The sequence below is a fragment of the Salmo salar genome, chromosome 28, assembly GCF_965601325.2.
Source record: "Salmo salar chromosome 28, fSalSal1, whole genome shotgun sequence".
Taxonomy (NCBI): domain Eukaryota; kingdom Metazoa; phylum Chordata; class Actinopteri; order Salmoniformes; family Salmonidae; genus Salmo; species Salmo salar.
Window position 1 is genome coordinate 18,267,937 of NC_138318.1, and position 22,267 is coordinate 18,290,203.

General features: G+C 43.0%; 2 protein-coding genes across 5 annotated transcripts in view; one reads left to right on the forward strand and one right to left on the reverse strand.

Annotated features, from left to right (window-relative positions):
* Positions 1-3,318: 3,318 nt before the first annotated feature.
* pms2 (PMS1 homolog 2, mismatch repair system component) lies at positions 3,319-10,386 on the reverse strand (the record flags this gene model as incomplete). Its single annotated transcript, NM_001165339.1, is given in 9 exon segments — positions 3,319-3,764; positions 5,624-5,793; positions 5,969-6,069; positions 6,159-8,100; positions 9,047-9,230; positions 9,370-9,472; positions 9,584-9,670; positions 9,801-9,940; positions 10,082-10,386. Coding segments are annotated over 6 exon segments (2,180 nt in total), but the record flags the coding sequence as incomplete, so codon positions are not given.
* A 1,117-nt stretch (positions 10,387-11,503) lies between these two features.
* LOC106589587 (eukaryotic translation initiation factor 2-alpha kinase 1) overlaps positions 11,504-22,267 on the forward strand; it is a 31,821-nt gene continuing 21,057 nt past the window's right edge. For 2 of the 4 annotated variants that reach the window (XM_014179735.3, XM_014179736.3), the window contains exon 1: positions 11,504-11,856. In XM_014179735.3, the coding sequence (XP_014035210.2) occupies positions 11,703-11,856 (154 nt within the window). In that variant the 5' untranslated portion in view covers positions 11,504-11,702. Of the gene's footprint in view, positions 11,857-12,879; positions 13,226-22,267 lie in introns of those variants that run through there. The other 2 variants (XM_014179737.3, XM_014179738.3) reach the window with 2 other exon arrangements.

Genomic DNA, 22,267 nt, shown 5'->3' on the forward strand with positions numbered 1-22,267 from the left:
CATACCAGGACGTCACTTCCTGGTTATTGTATATTGCACCCTAATAAAACAAACAAATGCTGTAAATTAAGCAACAAGCCCGCATTAAAAAGACAGTGGAAGAGGTGCAGGTTTATTTGACTTGCTCAAGAATTCAACAGGATCATACCTTTCTGTGTCTTTTGCCGTGATGCCACTGTGTATATTACTGAGGTATTAGCACCATGTTCCCACACCATGGCGGATTCCACTGCACACCTCTCCCTCATAACACCTACTGTCCAGCCAGGTGTATTTCCCACATTTAATGCAAACTCTCCTGTCAAATGATGAGAATCAATGGTTCACAGATCACATCTGTAGTATAAGATGAACTAAGAAATGATGTATCTCCTAAAGGTGGTGGACCAAAATACATCATATTTCACTCCATCTTCACAGGTGTACACACCATGTCCATGCATAAATCCTTCTGAAAACATACCCTTTGGAAGAAAAACAAAGCTTATTGATTTGATGTCATGTTTGCTATTTCATTTTAGGCATCATGTAATGTAATGCATCTTTCTGACTTATGTGGACAACTACAAAAACCTAGGTGTCTGGTTAGACTGTAAACTCTCCTTCCAGACTCACATTAAGCATCTCCAATCCAAAATTAAATCTAGAATTGGCTTCCTATTTCACAACAAAGCATCCTTCACTCATGCTGCCAAACATACCCTCATAAAACTGACTATCCTGCCAATCCTTGACTTCGGCGATGTAATTTACAAAATAGCCTCCAACACTCTACTCAGCAAATTGGATGCAGTCTATCACAGAGCCATCCGTTTTGTCACCAAAGCCCCATATACTACCCACCACTGCGACCTGTATGCTCTCGTTGGCTGGCCCTCGCTTCATATTCGTCGCCAAACCCACCAAGCCAATTCCTCATTTGGGCGCCTTTCCTTCCAGTTCTCTGCTGCCAATGACTGGAACAAATTGCAAAAATCACTGGAGACATATATCCGTCACTAACCTTAAGCACCAGCTGTCAGAGTAGCTCACAGATCACTGCACCTGTACATAGCCCATCTGTAAATACCAATTTCCTCATCCCCATACTGTTATTTTTTCTTCTTCTCTTTTGCACACCAGTATCTCTACTTGCACGTTCATCTAATGCACATTGATCACTCCAGTGTTTAAATTGCTAAATTGTAATTATATCACCATTATGGCCTATTTATTGCCTTACCTCCCTTATCTTATCTCATTTGCACCCACTGTACAGACTTTTTTTCTATTGTGTTATTGACTGTATGTTTGTTTATTCCATGTGTAACTCTGTGTTGTTGTTTGTGTCGCACTGCTTTGCTTTATCTTGGCCAGGTCACAGTTATAAATGAGAACTTGTTCTCAACTAGCCTGTAGTATCTGGGATCTACATCTGTTTATATTAGTTACTATGCTGTTACTAAGCAGTAATGTATTACGGCAGTGTTATGTTACTACACCTAATAGGAAATGCACATGCGTACTATTGGGCCGGGGGCTGTAGAGCACGAGGGGTTTTGACTAAACGAAAACTAACTGTACTCCCGTCTCCTGCTTGGTCATTTCTCCACAACACAAATATTACAGCCTACCTGGTTAAATAAAGGTGAAATATATATATTTTATCTTATATCCTGAACAAAAATATAAATGCAACATGCAACAATTTCAAAGATTTTACTGAGTTACACTTCAAAGAAGGAAATCAGTCAATTGAAATAAATTAGGTCCTAATCTATGGATTTCACATGACTGTGCAGTGGCGCAACCATGGGTGGGCCTCAGAGGGCATAGGACCACCCACTTGGGAGCCAGGTCCACCCACTGGGGAGCCCAGCCAATCAGAATGAGTTTTTCCACACAAAAGGTCTTTATTACAGACAGAAATACTCCTCTGCTCCCCCAGACGATCCCACAGGTGAAGCCGGAAGTGGATGTCCTGGGCTGGGGTGGTTACATGTGGTCTGCGATTGTGAGGCCGGTTGGATGTAGTGCCAATTTATCTAAAACGATGTCAGAGGCGGATTATTGGTAGAGAAATTAACATTCAATTCTCTGGCAACAGCTCTGTTGGACATTTGGCTTTTATTGTCCCCAGCACAAGGTGCACATGTGTAATGATCATGCTGTTTAATCCAATTTTTGATATGTCACAGCTTTCAGGTGGATGGATTATCTTGGCAAAGGAAAAATGCTCACTAACAGGGATGTAAACAATTTTGCACACAAAATCTGAGAGAAATACACTTTTTGTGCATATGGAACATTTCTGGGATTTTTTTTTTCAGCTCATAAAAAATGGGACCAACAACTTAACATGTTGCGTTTATATTTGTGTTCAGGATACAATGTGATATAGACACAATATGGAAATGGCATAATGAAATACCTTAAAGACATGTTCTCCCTGAAAATATGCCACACCTTCACTATGGAACTGCTCTTGATACTTTTCCTCATCATACCTGAGTGAGCAGATTCCTTTCATTGATTATGTAGTTAGCAGGCTGAGCAATGTATGCTTAATTTATTATGGGGAAAAAAACACTATGGAGGCATTGTTTCATGTTCAGAGAGAGAGGCGAATGATGAGCAATGGTTAACCTTTGGACAATAATATTTGGAAGACCAGAGACCATCACTTCTCTCAAATTGTTTGTCAGTGAATGGTGGTTGTCATTAAATCTGTGTCCTATCCCACTCTTCATCTACAACACAGGTGTCAAACTCATTCCACGGAGGTCAGAGTGATTGCAGGTTTCCGCCCCTCCCTTGTACTTGGTTGATTAATTAAGGACACTAATTAGTAAGAAACTCTCCACACCTGGTTGTCTAGAGCTTAATTGGAAACAAAAACTTGCAGACACTAATGCCATGTTCACATGTTAGTCGGAACTAGGAAACTCTGAAATTTCTGACTTGCTAACTGGTTGTAGATATACACGTGCCGCATTCAACAAATCAGCAAGTCGATTAGCATTTCAACACGGCATAGGCCCTCCATGGAATGAGTTTGACACCCCTGATCTACGTGTGGTTCCAAGACAACACCAGCTTTGGAGCCAAATGCCAAAAAGTTGACTTAATGACTGTTTGTGGGTCGTTTTCTCTGTTTTTTCCTGTTTAACCCCTTTTGCCATTTCACTTGGTCATCCAGCCGATGCAATTCCGTAAACATACCATGCTAAGGAGCTCAGTACGGAATCCTCAGTATGTCAAGAAAGTATTTACGGTACGAACACAAAAAAATATTGTTCTATTCAAGTTGGGTTTATGTACTGAAATTATGCCAGAGCATTTGTGTTTGGATTATTTTATTGAATGTGTACTTAAAATAATAAAATTTAAAGAAATATAAAACAAATATGAAGGCTGAACATGAACATGCAGTGTCAAATTGATGAAATGTTAGATTGTTTGACAAAAAAAGAAAATATAACAGTGCTTGGTTTTACATAATGAGTTAGTCAATGTTTTGGGGGGTGAAAAGCAACCTAGTGTCTATTCAGACAAGAGCAGGCCAACACCCTTTAGAGATGTATTCAGTGTATCTGTTTGAGCTGGTCCAGCTGAGTTGAGAAACCAAACCAATGTAAACTTCAGTCTTCTGAGATGATGTTCAAGTTTGCAAGGTGTCTCATAGTGGGTCTGCCATGTGGACAGTTCCAAGGCTGCTCTATCTCCCCCATATGAACCACAAGCTTCTTCATCTCACTGGTGCTCAGAGCAGTACCGATCATCACCTTCCGCGGGAGACAGAGTACATAGCATCATTGGACCAGGGCACAAATTAAAATTGTGTCATTGGAAAACTAGCGCAAAAGTATATTTAAAATACCCAAAAAACATTTACACTTTCAATCACTGCATAACATACATTATAACTGCTGTATTTGTACTAATAATTATTATTTAGTGGTTAAATCATACAGCTCATTAAATCACAAGTCAATCACATTAATACATCACAAAAACATATTCAGTTGAAGTCGGAAGTTTACATACACTTAGGTTGGAGTCATTAAAACTCGTTTTTCAACCACTCCACAAATTTCTTGTTAACAAACTATAGTTTTGGCAAGTCGGTTAGGACATCTACTTTGTGCATGACAAGTAATTTTTTCCAACAATTGTTTACAGACAGATTATTTCACTTATATTTCACTGTATCACAAATTCCAGTGGGTCAGAGGTTTACATACACTAAGTTGGCTGTGCCTTTAAACAGCTTGGAAAATCCCATAAAATGATGTCATGGCTTTTGAAGCTTCTTATAGGCAAATTGACATAATTTGAGTCAATTGGAGGTGTACCTGTGGATGTATTTCAAGGCCTACCTTCAAACGTAGTGCCTCTTTGCTTGACATCATGGGAAAATCAAAAGAAATCAGCCAAGACCTCAGCCAAACAATTGTAGACCTCCACAGTCTGGTTCATCCTTGGGAGCAATTTCCAAACGCCTGAAGGTACCACGTTCATCTGTACAAACAATAGTGCGCAAGTATAAACACCATGGGACCACGCAGCCGTCATACCGCTCAGGAAGGAGACGCGTTCTGTCTCCTAGAGATGAACGTACTTTGGTGCAAGAAGTGCAAATCAATCCCAGAACAACAGCAAAGGAACCTTGTGAAGATGCTGGAGGAAACAGGTACAAAAGCATCTATATCCACATAACCTGAAAGGCCGCTCAGCAAGGAAGAAGCCACTGCTCCAAAACCGCCATAAAAAAGCCAGACTACGGTTTGCAACTGCACATGGGGACAAAGATCGCACTTTTTGGAGAAATGTCCTCTGGTCTGATGAAACAAAAATGGAACTGTTTGGCCATAAGTACCATTGTTATGTTTGGAGGAAAAAGGGGGAGGCTTGCAAGCCGAAGAACACCATCCCAACCGTGAAGCACAGGGGTGGCAGCATCATGTTGTGGGGGTGCTTGCTGCAGGAGGGACTGGTGGATGTCACAAAATAGATGGCATCATGAGGGAGGAAAATTTGGTGGCTATATTGAAGCAACATCTGAAGACATCAGTCAGGAAGTTAAAGCTTAGTCGCAAATGGGTCTTCCAAAAGGATAATGACCCCAAGCATACTTCCAAAGTTGTGGCAAAATGGCTTAAGGACAACAAAATCACGGTATTGGAGTGGCCATCACAAAGCCCTGACCTCAATCCCATAGAACATTTGTGGGCAGAACTGAAAAAGCGTGTGTGAGCAAGGAGGCCTACAAACCTGACTCAGTTACACCAGCTCTGTCAGGAGGAATGGGCCAAAATTCACCCAACTTATTGTGGGAAGCTTGTGGAAGGCTACCCAAAACGTCTGACCCAAGTTAAACAATTTAAAGGCAATGCTACCAAATACTAATTGAGTGCATGTAAACTTCTGACCCACTGGGAATGTGATGAAAGAAATAAGCTGAAATAAATTATTCTCTCTACTATTATTCTGATATTTCACATTCTTAAAATAAAGTGGTGATCCTAACTGACCGAAGACAATTTTTACTAGGATTAAATGTCAGGAATTGTGAAAAACTGAGTTAAATGTATTTGGCTAAGGTGTATGTAAACATCCGACTTCAACTGTAACAGACACTTACCGACTTCCTGCAGGCCCTGGAGGCGAACATCTGCCTGACACGAGACGGCCGACACATGACCCCTGGGCTGTCACTCAACATGAAGATGAGCTCCTCGATGTCCCCCGGACCAAATGTCCAGTTCTTACTGGTTGGCAGGGATACCAGCTTCACCCGCTCCATCACCTGGGCTGGAACACAGAGAGCAATGGAACTCAGAATCAGAAAACAGATAGGAGCCATACCCATGCATGCTAGTTTGAAATCTACCTTTTGGGGAGTGTTATTCTAATTTCTTATGGCAAGGTATATTTTACCCCACTAAATATAGGAGTGAGTGAGCGTGTTGTTTTCAATTTTTCTTACCCTCCTCATCTATGAGGAAATCAAAGCCATTCTTTCTGAAGATCTCAAGGTTCTCCATGAGAACGTTCTCGCTGACTGCTGTGAGGTGGAGATTCTGTGGACTGAGAACACCATAAAAACAAATCCGTTTAACACAAAAGGAGTTAAGTTACCTATATAAAAGTGGTGGTGAATGTCAGTGATTCCTTACACAATGAGTCGCTGTCCTTGCAGTGCGGTGTGTTGTTGAAGCATCTCGAAGTTGTACTTCTCGTCTGTGGCGTGCTGGTCTATCATGAAGATGTCAGAGTTGAGCTTAGTTATGATGAAGCCCAGGTTAAACTGGCCGATTATCTCCATGTCCTTAAAACTGTCTTTGCTATGGGGATTACAGATGGGAACATTTCAATGGATTTAAGTATAATAACTCGATAATAATCATGTTATGTCGACCCTGACAAAGGCAACGTGCACCTAAAAATAGGTTCAAAAATGCAATACAAAAATAAGATTAAATTGTGCCACTTTCTTTTATGGATATAAAAGGTCAAACATAGTGGTCAGGAAAAAAATATTGTCCTTACAATTTACCAAAAATAGCAGTTAAATTCCCACCATATCTCTTTCTTCAGCTCATCCTCAGCACTCTGATTCTCTCCAGGGCTGATTTTGGCTCTGAAGCGTCTGTAGCGCAGCCCGTCTTCAGCCTTCTCTCTACGTTGTTCCTGTAGCCTTCTCACCCTCCCAAACAGCTCCTGTACAGAGAACTGCAGTGGCACTGCCCTCTTCTGTACACAGACTGGTGCGTCCACATTAGACCCAGAGGATCCTTCAGAACCGGCTGAATGTGTGGTCTTGTACTCTGAGGAGAACTGACCATCCTCTAGTTTGGCCTTCTTGGCATTGGGACTGAAGCTCATCTCCTCAGACGTCTCTGAAATACGTGGTTCAATCGGCCGGTCGAAGTGCTTAGCAACTGTGCGTTCCTCATTGAAGGGATCATCGAGCGCCTCGCTTTTAATAATGGGTTCGTCATCTACTGTGATGTCTGGTGAGTTGAACTCTGACCCTGTAGTGGCATAGAGACTCTCTGGGGTGGCTGTTGGGGAGCTGTGCTCTGACAGGACGCTCTCTCTGCCAGAGTCTACGTCGCTGTCCGGCGTCCTTCCATACCTGAACCCCACCAGCACAGACCTCCCCACTGGGGAACATTTCACTGCACCTCCACTGGATTTCAAAGGAGATTGTAAACTTGGCCCGTGTGTGTTCTGACTCTTGTCAGAGCCTCCGAAGAAAGACTGCAGTTTCTTCTGGGTTGGACCAGTGTTAGCAGCTTTAGTAGTGCTCGACTTGGACCCACTGCCTGGGCTGTTGTGCATGGAAAAAGCAGCCTTCAATCCAGACAAGTTGAGAGAAGACTGGGGGCTTGGGATAACAGATTCTGAATCATCTCCAGCTTCAGGGGCCGTCTCAGATGATGGAACCTGGCATCCTTCCATATCAGATGGAGGCTCTGCTGGTCTGTAGGAACCTTGTAAAGTGTGTTTACTGGTGGTGGAGAAGGACATGTGGTTGAGGCTAATCTTGTTGACTCCAGTCTCGTACATGGCGATGAGAGAGCTCTTCAGGATGGCTAGCAGGAGCTTCTCCTCCTGGAGGAAGATCTGACGCTTGTCTGGAGTGACGTTCACATCCACACACTCTGAGGCAACAGTGATGTTCAATGCAACAAATGGATACTGATGTCTGTTAAACGTGTGATACACTTCATTCACAACCTTGGAGACCTTAGAAGGATCACACGGCCGGTTGTTGATGTAAAAGAACTGTCTGTCTGTGGCACTTCTCCCGACACCATGATCCCCTCGCGACACAAAACCGGAGATTGTGAAGAGGTCTTTGGGTAGGTCTGCATTACTCAGTCCATAATCCTCCTTGATGTTGTCTGTTGGGGAGAGCTGCTGGAATAGAAGCAGACTCTGCAACTGTTTGGGGCCAAATATGGCTCCAATGTTGTCCCTCATGCTCTGTCTGCCGCTGGTGCAGAGGACCGGGGTGCGTTTGCCCTGTCCCGTCTGGTTGGTGCAGGTGATACGAACCCCTGTAGAGACGATGCAGTAGGACTGGAGCACGTGAATCATCTTGGTGTATTCCTGCACACATACAAAGTGAGAGCACAATACTTTATGCATTCCCTAAACCAGTTCTGAAGAAAATACAAACAGTACAATACAACCAGTCAAAGTAGTGTGTTGACATTCCTTTTAAAGGAGTGCTGTTATTTTAGTCAATTGTGTTGTTGTGGTTGAGTCATGTACTGTCCAACCACAGCATGACACACCACTCAGTGTAGATCCAAAAGAATATGACTGACTAGTGACTAATAACCTCCAGTATTTATGCTGCAGTAGTTTATGTGTCGGGGGGCTAGGGTCAGTCTGTTATATCTGGAGTATTTCTCCTGTCTTATCCGGTGTCCTGTGTGAATTTAAGTATGCTCTCTCTAATTCTCTCTCTCGGAGGACCTGAGCCCTAGGACCATGCCTCAGGACTATCTGGCCTGATGACTCCTTGCTGTCCCCAGTCCACCTGGCCGTGCTGCTGCTCCAGTTTCAACTGTTCTGCCTGCGGCTATGGAACCCTGACCTGTTCACCGGACGTGCTACCTGTCCCAGACCTGCTGTTTTCAACTCTCTAGAGACAGCAAGAGCGGTAGAGATACTCTGAATAATCGGCTATGAAAAGCCAACTGACATTTACTCCTGAGGTGCTGACTTGTTGCACCCTTGACAACCACTGTGATTATTATTATTTGACCCCGCTGGTCATCTATGAACATTTGAACATCTTGGTCATGTTCTGTTATAATCTCCACCCAGCACAGCCAGAAGAAGACTGGCCACCCCTCATAGCCTGGTTCCTCTCTTTGTTTCTTCCTAGGTTCTGGCCTTTCTAGGGAGTTTTTCCTAGCCACCGTGCTTCTACACCTGCATTGCTTGCTGTTTGGGGTTTTAGGCTGGGTTTCTGTACAGCACTTTGTGACATCAGCTGATATAAGGGCTCTATAAATAAATTTGATTTGATTTGATAATAACTGACCTTTTTGATGTTGCGTTGGAACTCCTTGTGTCGGACGGGCAGGGTGTAGAAGAGCTGCGACAGGCTGACCGTGGTGCCCTGCTGCCTGGGGTGGGGCAACCGTTGGGTCAGGTGACCATTGTGGTCAAACACCAGTTTGGTGCCCACCTGGGCAGCCTCATGACAGGTCACAACACTGAGGTCACTGGGGAGAGAAGAGAGGAGCTCAGCTGATAATACTGCAGAGGAGAGTAGGAAACTTGCATCTGACTCTTAGAAAAAGTACAACTACGTTATACTCCCCATCCATCCAGGAGATACAGAGAGATAGAACACAGCTTTACCTGAGGGCACAAAGAGAGCTGAGGGCTTCCCCTCGGAAGCCAAATGTTTCCACGTGGATAAGGTCAGAGAAATCCTTCAGCTTCGATGTGTGGTGCTTCAAGGCTGTGGGCAGGAGGATAAAATAAAGGGCCTGAGTACAGTGTCCTATAAATACAGTATACTACAGTATGCAATATACAAACATACAATTGGCAGATAAATGGTGTTACTCACTTAGTCCTTCAAAATTAGCCTCTTCCACTCCTTTGCCGTTGTCAGACACTTCCACAAGCTCTGTTCCGCTGTCCTTCAATTTAATGTCTACAGATATGAGGTGGAAACAACTCTCCATATTTTGGATTTGTGCAACATCAACAACAACGCATTTCCAAAACAGAAACCATACTACATCCACAGTCGATTTACAGTACAGTATTTGCAAAGCACTTACCAACATTGGTGGCCCCTGCATCAATACTGTTTTCAACCAGTTCCTTGACAGCTGTAGCCAGGGTCAACACAACTTGTCCAGAGCAGATCTGATGCACAGATTGCCTGTCAATGGCCTTGATGGTTCCAGCTGGTTCAGAGCTGTTATGAAATGCAATCATCATGACACAAATGGCTTTGGTACATGTATGCAGGTGTTTTCATTCTACACAATTATGGTTCCTTGCAGATGAGTGTAACATCAATGAACAAGGAAACATGTAGATGAGGTACTCCTCTCACCTTGCATCCGTCATCTCGACTGTTTGAAGAAAAGTCTGTCTGTCTGTATAAGGTCTATATTCTGTTTGTTGATTCTGTTTTCTCTGGTAGCACCATTTCAAATCAAATTCCGGATACAACTAGATGGCTAGCGTCTGACAAACCAGCTAGCTAGCTGTCATACATGTTGTCAACAAGTAAGAAAACTAACGTTAAGTTCACAGAATTCAGTTGTCGCAACAAGAACAAAAATCAGTAAACCGCGATTTAGATTGAAGTGGCTGCAGTGAAAACAAAGGTAGTCCTCTTCCTCCTCATGTTGACGTCCATCTATCCGCGCGCTTGTTTTTGATTAATCACGATTGATTCTGCGCAGAGAACACGAGCAGAGCGCTTGCTCTTCCTCGTCTTCTTCTTCTTCGTCGTGGTTGGTTAAGCGGATCGCATCCAACCTTAATGTGCATACATTGCCAACTACTGTACTGGAGTGTGAGGCCAGTCACGGCCTGCCTACCGTACATTAAATGTTCTCCATTAGTCCTGTTCCTGTAAGACTAGTGAAATAGAGCACTAGACACCACTTTCCTTTCCTCCCCCCACTACACCACCCTCCCTAGACCGCTGCGCCACTCGGGAGGCCCCGCAAATAGATTTTAACAAACAATTAGTCCTCCCAAAAATGCGGCCCTCCGTTGAATTTCAAAATCCCGATGTGGCCCTCGAGCCATAAAGTTTGCCCACCCCTGCGCTAGTGCCTACATTATATTCAATCCTCTTAGACAGTTTGTGTGCCTGTGTTATGACGTTCTCTTATTGGTAGTTGTTGGTGAACAGTTATCTAGGGTTCGCGGGGTCCAAGCAGGGTCATGGCTAGAAAGGATTTACGTTTTGTCAAATCAACGTAAAAAGTTGTTTGACAAAAACAGTATTCGGTCTTGCCAAGACCATCCAGCAGGTCAATCCCCCTGATGTCTGCCGGTCAATAGAACCATTCAATTATTTTTTTGCATAAGGTAAACCAAAGCCATAGAATATAGACTAAATATATGACTCTGGGGTGAACTATTGAACAAGTCAGTACTTGTAGTTTTCGTTTGAGCCCATCTCTAAAATGTGTATTTTTTCTGATTAATAAAAAAAAAACATGTTGTATGTCACCAATAAAGATTTGTAACATTTCATCATCATCCTTGCCAGGATCAGGGACGAAATGAGATGCTGCAGGGAATGTCTGACTTGTAGCGCAAAATAATAAAACGAACAAGACCGCGGTAATGGATTACATTAATGGATAGGGTTACGGTTTAAAAGTGATACAATCTCATCAATATATAATGATACAAATGAAGTCAGACTTGATTCATAATTTCCCCTCACAGTGGACGTGAAATTATTAAACTGAACGTAATGTTCAGCTCATGCTGTTTTAAGACAGCCCCCCCTCTCTCTTTCCTGTGTGTGTTGTTCGAAATGGATGACACTTGACCGTATGGGACTCTTCTGGCGAGCTTTTGGAAATATTATTTTGTAATAACGTCTACCTACAGTAGTTACCGTTCATGCGAAATATTAAAGCCTAAGTATTCTTACAGTTGGACATGGATTTATGCCACAGTTAAATGGTTAAGTCACCGACGTCAATATGTTTAGCTCTCTGAACGGACACAGAAAGGAAAGTTCGAGTAGCAGCAGCATGATCAACCCCTTGATTCGCCGAAATCTAACCACCACAACGACCAGACATGAGCGGAGTGTGTTTAATTTGACCACAAGTGAAGATGAGGTTGAATTTGACAGTAAGTTGATAGACACCTGAAATTGATTCTCCAAATATGGCTGTGCTAACTAGCCTCAATCTAACTAGCTAGGCAGAATTGAGAGACGTATGTATGGTACTGTGGGCGGAGTCATCCTGCTGTCAGTAAACCTACCCACTGAATGTACCTGCAATAGGGTCCAGTTGCGACGCCATCTCTCAGAGCAGTCACCCCTCAGGGTCTCTATGCTGCCATCTACTGAAATGTCATCTTTCAATGCATTGCATCTCTCAGAAAAAGTGGGATATGAAAGGAGTGGGCGTTTCGAAAGGAACCATATAAGGAGAAGTGGGGATTTCGAAAGGAGTCTTAACATTAGAAGCGCTGGAATTCCCTAACTACTAGAACCGCCATGACTTGATATTTCTATTATTATTATTTCAAATATTGAATAAAATACATTGTAAAATGAATGCTTTTTAAAATAAGGTAGCTAAGTTAACTAGCATTTACGAAAAACGTAAAGTTACATACATGGCTACGGGTAGATAAAGTTCAAAGACAAAGCTCACAGTGAGTGAATAGACATTTTGTTTTGCCACAAGTGAAATACCCTACTGTCATCTCTGCAGACCATGACTAAAGTCCGATAACACAAAGGACATCTTGAGTGGCACTTTTTTAAAAACCCACTTCTCCTGATATGGTTCCTTTTGAAACGTCCACTCCTTTGGAAACCCCCACTTTTCCGGAGATGCACTGCGTTGAGAGATTACGTATAAATAGGTGGTAGCATAGAGACCCTGAGGGATGACTGCTCTGAGAGACGATCTCGGAGCTGGACCCCTTTCCCTACCTGGCCCGGTTTCCCAAAAGCTAATGCTGCGTTCAAAACCACTGGGAAATTTCCGACTTCAGTGCGTTCAAAACACCTGGGAACCCAGGAGAAAAAATGAGCTCTGACTGAGAAAAATCGATTTCAACAGTCATCCAACTCGGGCCTCTTTTTAGAGAACCGACTTTCCGACCTGAAGAGCCCTGACGTCATAATTTCACTTCGTATTATTCTGAGTTCCCAGTTGTTTTGAACGCGGCATGAATTCGTCGTTAACACCTTCGTAAGAACATCGTTACATCTCCGAGCTGTTTCCAAAAACCAATGCACTTTGCCTCAGACCACTTGTAGAACAGCTAAGGGCATCGTTAGATGCTTTTTTTGCACACCTGCATCACTTTATACACAGAAGAGATCCCCTAAACATGGTTTATCCGTCTTTCTGTGTCCACTGATAACTTCAGAACAAAGGGTGCGTTCGTAAAATGCTTCCAGTGTGTCAGAATACGCTCTTGACAACTTTTGTCTCCAAAATATTGGCCGCTTCGTTGGCGTAGGTGTGAAACTATTCAAGTAAGTTAGTTTAACTTTTTCAAAACGTATTTACTATGTATTAGCTAGCTGTCTAGCTAGCTACAGCAGGCCACTGTTTGTAGGCTAATGAGCTGCTTGTCAGCTAGCTAGCCGATTTTACATACTATAGCTAGCAAAGTGAAATATAATCAGCCAGTTAACTTCATATTAGCTTGTTTTCTTGATGTAGGCCTATTTTTCATTCTAAATTTAAAAACTCATGTTCCAAATACATTTGTAGATAACAGCAATGGAAGAGGGTGAATTTATTTTCTGCTCCATCTGTCAGAAAAGGGAGTAGGTATACTAGTTAGATAGGGCAGGTTGTAGGATGACATTATGAAAGACCATGAATTGTTGCTAGCTAGACTCAGTAACATTGGTCTCAGTGAAGGGGCAGTAAATTTGTTTAGGAACTATCTTTCTGACAGAACACAGTGTGTATATACTGACAATACCAAGTCTAGCTTTCTTGAGATTAATAGAGGTGTGCCCCAGGGTTACATTTTAGCTCCTGTGTTGTTCTCAATTTTTATTAATGATTTGGGAAATGGGATGCAACTAGCAAAATTACATCTATATGCAGATGATACAGTCATATATTTATGTGCTCCTTCTCTGATTCAGGCTGTTGAAGAGCTCCAGACTGCTTTTCAGTCACTGTAGGCCCGCCTTTATGGCCTCAAACTGGTCTTGAATGTACAAAAAATGAAATTCATGACCTTTACCAGAGCTCGCACTCAGCCAGAGAAGGTTAGCATTGTCACATCTGGTGGCTTATCCATTGAAAAAGTGTCATCCTACAAATACCTTGGTATATGGTTGGATGAAAAGTTGTCCTTCAAAGTTCATGTGGATAATCTTGTGGGGAAGCTTAAATTGAAATTGGGTTTGAATTTTTGTAATAAGGCTTGCTTCCCACTTATGGCTAGAAAGACGCTTGTTCAGGCCACTTTTCTCGCTGTAATTGATTATGGTGACTTGTTGTATATGCATGCAACCTCCTCCGTCTTACAGAGACTGGACTCTGTTTATCATGCATCCGTGTGCTTTATTACAAATGCCAAGTCATTCACCCACCATTGCACCTTGTACCAAATGGTAGTTTGGACCTCACTTCATATGCGCAGAAAGTGACATTTGTATGTGTTCATCTACAAAGCCCTTTTGGGTAAACTCCCTCGTTACCTCCTGTAGTCTGGTCTCCACTACTAGCAGTTACCATACCTGGTCTGCTAGGTGGTTGCTACTTAAAGTCCCCAGGACATTCACAGTATTAGGCAAAACTGCCTTCTCTTCTTGTGCACCAGAGGCATGGAATAATCTACAATCAAATCAAAAATAAAATCAAACTTTACTTGTCACATGGGCCGACTACAACAAGTGTAGACATTACCGTGAAATGCTTACTTAACCAACAGTGCAGTTCAAGAAGAGTTAAGAAAATATTTACCAAATAAACTAATGTAAAAAGTAACACAATAACATAACAATAATGAAGCTATATACAGGGGGTACTGGTACCGAGTCAGTGTGCAGGGGTACAGGTTAGAGGTAATTTGTACATGTAGGTAGGGGTGAAGTGACAATGCATAGATAATAACAGCGAGTAGCAGCAGTGTACAAAACAAATGGAGGGGTGGTGGCCATTTGATTAATTGTTCAGCAGTCTTATGGCTTGGGGGTAGAAGCTGTTAAGGAGCCTTTTGGTCCTAGACTTGGCGCTCCGGTACCGCTTGCTGTGTGGTAGCAGAGAAAACATTCTATGACTTGGGTGACTGGAGTCTCTGACAATTTTATGGGCTTTCCTCTGACACCGCCTATTATATAGGTCCTGGATTGCAGGAGGCTTGCCCCCACTGATGTACTAGGCCGTACGCACTACCCTCTGTAGCGCCTTACGGTCAGATGCTGAGCAGTTGCCATACCAGGCGGTGATGCAACTGGTCAGGATGCTCTCGATGGTGCAGCTGTAGAGCTTTTTGAGGATCTGGGGACCCATGCCAAATCTTTTCAGTCTCCTGAGGGGGAAAAGGTTTTGTCGTGCCCTCTTCATGACTGTCTTGGTGTGTTTGGACCATGATAGATCGTTGGTGATGTGGACACCAAGGAACTTGAAACTCTCAACCCGCTCCACTACAGCCCCATTGATGTTAATGGGGGGCATGTTCGGCCCTCCTTTTCCTGTAGTCCACGATCAGCTCCTTTTGTCTTGCTCACATTGAGGGAGAGGTTGTTGTCCTGTCACCACACTGCCAGTTCTCTTATCTCCCTATAGGCTGTCTCATCGTTGTCGGTGATCAGGCCTACCTACCACTGTTGTGTCGTCAGCAGATTTAATGATGGTGTTGGAATCGTGTGTGGCCACTCAGTTGTGGGTGAACAGGGAGTACAGGAGGGACAAAGTACACACTCCTGAGGGGCCCCAGTGTTGAGGATCAGCGTGGCAGACGTGTTGTTGCCTACCCTTACCACCTAGGGGTGGCCCATCAGGAAGTCCAGGATCCAGTTGCAGAAGGAGGTGTTTAGTCCCAGGGTCCTTAGCTTAGTAATGACCTTTGTGGGCACTATGGTGTTGAACGCTGAGCTGTAGTCAATGAACAGCATTCTCACATAGGTGTTCCTTTTGTCCAAGTGGGAAAGGGCAGTGTGGAGTGTGTTTGAGATTGCATCATCTGTGGATCTGTTGGGGCGGTATGTGAATTGGAGTGGGTCTAGGGTATCCGGGAGGATGCTGTTGATGTAAGCCAGCTTTTCAAAGCACTTCATGGCAACCGACGTGAGTGCTACGGGGCGGTAATCATTTAGGCAGGTTACCTTCGCTTCCTTGGCCACAGGGACTATGGTGGTCTGTTTGAAACATGTAGGTATTACAAACTCAGTCAGGGAGATTTTGATAATGTCAGTGAAGACACTTGCCAGTTGATTTGCACATGCTTTGAGTACACGTCCTCGTAATCCATCTGGCCCAGCGGCTTTGTGAATGTTGACCTGTTTAAAGGTCTTGCTCACATCGGCTACCGAGAGCACTATCACACAGTCATCCAGAACAGCTGGTGCTCTCGTGCATGCTTCAGTGTTGCTTGCCTTGAAGCTTGCATAAAAGGCATTTAGGTCGTCTGGTAGGCTCGCGTCACTGGGCAGCTCGCTTCTGGGTTTCCCTTTGTTGTCCGTAATAGTTTTCAAGCCCTGCCACATCTGACGAGCGTCAGAGCCGGTGTAGTAGGATTCAATCTTAATCCTGTATAGTCGATTTGCTTGTTTGATGGTTTGTCTGAGGGCATAGCGGGACTTCTTATAGGCGTCCGGATTAGTGTCCCGCTCCTTGAAAGCGGCAGCTCTAGCCTTTAGCTGGATGTTGCCTTTAATCCATGGCTTCTGGTTGGGATATGACTGATGTGGTATACTCTTCAATGCCATTGGATGAATCCCGGAACATATTCCAGTCTGTGCTAGCAAAACAGTCCTATAGCATCCGCGTCATCTGACCACTTCCGTATTGAGCGAGTCACTGTGCTTCCTGCTTTAGTTTTTGCTTGTAAGCTGGACTCAGTAGGATAGAATTATGGTCAGATTTGCCAAATGGAGGGCGGGGGAGAGCTTTGTATGCATCTCTGTGTGTGGAGTAAAGGTGGTCTGGATTTTTATTTTTTTCTTTGGTTGCACATGTGACATGCTGGTAAAAATTTGGTAAAATTGATTTAAGTTTGCCTGCATTATAGTCCCCAGCCACTGGGAGCACCGCTTCTGGGTGAGCATTTTCTAGTGCGGTCTTAGTGCCAGCAACAGTCTGTGGTAGTAAATAGACGACTCCGAATAATATAAATGAGAACTCTCTTGGTAGATAGTGTGGTCTACGGTTTATAAGGTACTCTACCTCAAGCGAGCAATACCTTGAGACTTCTTTAATATTAGACATCGCGCACCAGCTGTTATTGACAAAAAGACACACACCCCCACCCCTCGTCTTACCAGACGTAGCGTCTCTGTTCTGCCGGTGCATTGAAAATCCCTCCAGCTCTATATTATCAGTGTCGTCATTCAGCCACGACTCGGTGAAACATAAGATATTACAGTTCTTAATGTCCTGTTGGTAGGATAATCGTAAGTCATCAATTTTATTTTCCAATGATTGCATGTTAGGAAGTAGAATTGATGTCAGTGGGAGTTTACTCACTCGCCTACGGATTCTCAAGAGGCAGCCCGATTTGCGTCGTCTTTTCTACACGCAAATGACGGGGATCTGGGCCTGTTCCTGGGAGAGCAGTATATCTTTCTCGTCAGACTCGTTAAAGGAAAAAGCTTCTTCCAGTTCGTGGTGAGTAATCCCAGTTCTGATGTCCAGAAGTTATTTTCAGTCATAAGAGATGGTAGCAGCAACATTATGTACAAAGTAAGTAAAAAAAATAAGTTACGAACAAAATGGCACAATTGGTTACTGGCATGTTAAAAAATCAGCCATCCTCTTCGGCGCCATCATCTAGTTATGTTAGTGCCACTGAATTAATTGAAAATATTGATGGGAGACTGTTACAGAGGAGTGTAAATGCTTTTTTAAGGCTGGATCATGTTGTTGTATGTTTTAATTCTGTGATATATTGATTGTTGCTGCCTCCTTGGTCAGGTCTCCCTTGAAAAAGACAGACTGCGTCTCAATGGGCTTTTCTTGGTTAAATAAAAAACTAACTTGCCTACTTAAATAAAGGTAAAAAAATATATATTTTTACAGCTGAAGTCGGAAGTTTACGTATACCTAGGTTGGAGTCATTAAAACTTGTTTTTCAAACACTCCACAAATTTCTTCTTAACAAACTAGTTTTGGCAAGTTGGTTAGGACATCTACTTTGTGCATGACACAGGAATTTTTCCCTACATTTTTTACAGACAGATTATTTGATTTATAATTCACTGTATCACAATTCCAGTGGGTCATAAGTTTACATACACTAAGTTGACTGTGTCTTTAAACAGCTTGGAAGATTCCAGAAAATGATGTCATGGCTTTAGAAGCTTCTGATAGGCTAATTGACATAATTTGAGTCAATTGGAGGTGTACCTGTGGATGTATTTCAAGGCCTACCTTCAAACTCAGTGCCTCTTTACTTGACATCATGGGAAAATCAAAAGAAATCAGCCAAGACCTCAGAAAAACAATTGTAGACCTCCACAGTCTGGTTCATCCTTGGGAGCAATTTCCAAACGCCTGAAGGTACCACGTTCATCTGTACAAACAATAGTGCGCAAGTATAAACACCATGGGACCACGCAGCCGTCATACCGCTCAGGAAGGAGACGTTCTGTCTCCTAGAGATGAACGTACTAGAGGTCGACAGACTATGATTTTTCAATGCCGATACCGATTATTGGAGGACCAAAAAAGCCGATTAATCGACCGATTTTTATTTTTTTTATTTATTTTTGTTATTTAAAAAAATATATATATATATTTTTCTATTTTTTTTATTTTATTTTATTTTTTTTCATTATTTTTATTTTTCTTATATATATATCTATTTTTTTAATTAAAACATTTCATTTAATTTTTGAAAACATTTAACCAAACCCCCCAATACTATCCATATATATTTTACATTTTATTTTATTTATTTATTTGTAATAATGACAAGTACAACAATACTGAATGAACACTTATTTTTTACTTAATATAATACATCAATAAAATCAATTTAGCCTCAAATAAATAATGAAACATGTTCAATTTGGTTTAAATAATGCAAAAACAAAGTGTTGGAGAAGAAAGTAAAAGTGCAATATGTGCCATGTAAGAAAGCTAATGTTTAAGTTCCTTGCTCAGAACATAAGAACATATGAAAGCTGGTGGTTCCTTTTAACATGAGTCTTCAATATTCCCAGGTAAGAAGTTTTAGGTTGTAGTTATTATAGGAATTAGAGGACTATTTCTCTCTATACGATTTGTATTTCATATACCTTTGACTATTGGATGTTCTTATAGGCACTTTAGTATTGCCAGTGTAACAGTATAGCTTCCGTCCCTCTCCTCGCTCCTACCTGGGCTCGAACCAGGAACACATCGACAACAGCCACCCTCGAAGCAGCGTTACCCATGCAGAGCAAGGGGAACAACTTCTCCAAGTCTCAGAGCGAGTGATGTTTGAAACGCTATTAGCGCGCACCCCGCTAACTAGCTAGCCATTTCACATCGGTTAAACCAGCCTAATCTCGGGAGTTGATAGGCTTGAAGTCATAAACAGCGCAATGCTTGAAGCATTGCGAAGAGCTGCTGGCAAAATGCACAAAAGTGCTGTTTGAATGAATGCTTACAAGCCTGCTGCAGCCTACCACCACTGTCAGACTGCTCTATCAAATCATAGACTTAATTATAATATAATAAACACACAGAAATACGAGCCTTAGGTCATTTAATATGGTTGAATCCGGAAACTATCATTTCGAAAACAAAACGTTTATTCTTTCAGGGAAATACGGAACCGTTCCGTATTTTATCTAATGGGTGGCATCCCTAAGTTTAAATATTGCTGTTACATTGCACAACCTTCAATGTTATGTCACAATTACGTAAAATTCTGGCAAATTAGTTCGCAACTAGCCAGGCGGCCCAAACTGTTGCATATACCCTGACTCTGCGTGCAATGAACGCAAGAGAAGTGACACAATTTCACCTGGTTAATATTGCCTGCTAACCTGGATTTATTTTAGCTAAATATGCAGGTTTAAAAATATATACTTGTGTATTGATTTTAAGAAAGACATTGATGTTTCTGGTTAGGTACACGTTGGAGCAACGACAGTCCTTGTTCGCGAATACGCACCGCATCGATTATATGCAACGCAGGACAGGCTAGATAAACTAGTAATATCATCAACCATGTGTAGTTAACTAGTGATTATGATTGATTGATTTCATGTTTTTTATAAGATAAGTTTAATGCTAGCTAGCAACTTACCTTGGCCTCTTACTGCATTCGCGTAACAGGCAGGCTCTTCGTGGAGTGCAATGTAAAGCAGGTGGTTAGAGCGTTGGACTAGTTAACCGTAAGGTTGCAAGATTGAATCCCCGAGCTGACAAGGTAAAAATCTGTCATTCTGCCCCTGAACAAGGCAGTTAACCCACCGTTCCTAGGCCGTCATTGAAAATAAGAATGTGTTCTTAACTGACTTGTCTTGTTAAATAAAGGTGTTTTAAAAAATTTTTAAAAACTTGAAATCGGCCCTAATTAATCGGCCATTCCGATTAATCGGTCGACCTCTAGAACGTACTTTGGTGCGAAAAGTGAAAATCAATCCCAGAACAACAGCAAAGGACCTTGGGAAGATGCTGGAGGACACGGGTACCAAAGTATCTTTATCCACAGTAAAACGAGTCCTATGTCGACACAACCTGAAAGACCGCTCAGCAAGGAAGAAGCCACTGCTCCAAAACCGCCATAAAAAAAAGCCAGACTACGGTTTGCAACTGCACATGGGGACAAAGATCATACTTTTTGGAGAAATGTCCTCTGGTCTGATGAAACAAAAATAGAACTGTTTGGCCATAATGACGATCGTTATGTTAGGAGGAAAAAGGGGGAGGCTTGCAAGCCAAATAACACAATCCCAACCGTGAGGCCCGGGGGTGGCAGCATCATGTTGTGGGAGTGCTTTGATGCAGGAGGGACTTGTGCACTTCACAAAATAGATGGCATCATGAGGCAGTCAAATTATGTGAATATATTGAAGCAACATCTCGAGACATAAGTCAGGAAGTTAAAGCTGGGTCACAAATGGGTCTTCCAAATGGACGATGACCCCAAGCATACTTCCAAAGGTGTGGCAAAATGGCTTAAGGACAACAAAGTCAAGGTATTGGAGTTGCCATCACAAAGCCCTGACCTCAATCCCATAGAATATTGAAAGGGTGAACTGAAAGGGTTTAAACATGCTTGTTCAATGAACCATAAACAATTAATTAACATGCCCCTGTGGAATGGTCGTTAAGACACTAACAGCTTACAGACAGACGGTAGGCAATTAAGGTCACAGTTATGAAAACTTAGGACACTAAAGAGGCCTTTCTACTGACTCTGAAAAACACCAAGAAAGATGCCCAGGGTCCCTGCTCATCTGCGTGAACGTGCCTTAGACATGCTGCAAGGAGGCATGAGGACTGCAGATGTGGCCAGGGCAATAAATTGCAATGTCCGTACTGTGAGACGCCTAAGACGGCGCTACAGGGAGAGAGGACGGACAGCTGATCGTCCTTGCTGTGGCAGACCACGTGTAACAAACACCTGCACAGGATCGGTACATCCAAACATTACACCTGCGGGACAGGTACAGGATGGCAGCAACAACAACTGCCCGAGTTGCACCAGGAACGCACAATCCCTCCATCAGTGCTCAGAGTGTCCGCAATAGGCTGAGAGAGGCTGGACTGAGGGCTTGTAGGCCTGTTGTAAGGCAGGTCCTCACCAGACATCACCGGCAACAACGTCACCTATGGGCACAAACCCACCATCGCTGGACCAGACAGGACTGGCAAAACGTGTTCTTTTTTTGTCTCACCAGGGGTGATGGTCAGATTTGCGTTTATCATCAAAGGAGTGAGCGTTACACCGAGGCCTGTATTCTGGAGCGGGATCGATTTGGAGGTGGAGGTTCCCTCATGGTCTGGGGCGGTGTGTCACAGCATCATTGGACTGAGCTTGTTGTCATTGCAGGCAATCTCAACGCTGTGCGTTACAGGGAAGACATCCTCCTCCCTCATGTGGTACCCTTCTTTCAGGCTGATCCTGACATGACCCTCCAGCATGACAATGCCACCAGCCATACTGCTCGTTCTGTGTGTGATTTCCTTCAAGACAGGAATGTCAGTGTTCTGCCATGGCCAGCGAAGAGCCCGAATCTCAATCCCATTGAGCACGTCTGGGTCCTGTTGGATCGGAGGGTGAGGGCTAGGGCTATTCCCCCCAGAAATGTCCGGGAACTTGCAGGTGCCTTGGTGGAAGAGTGGGGTAACATCTCACAGCAAGAACTGGCAAATCTGGTGCAGTCCACGAGGAG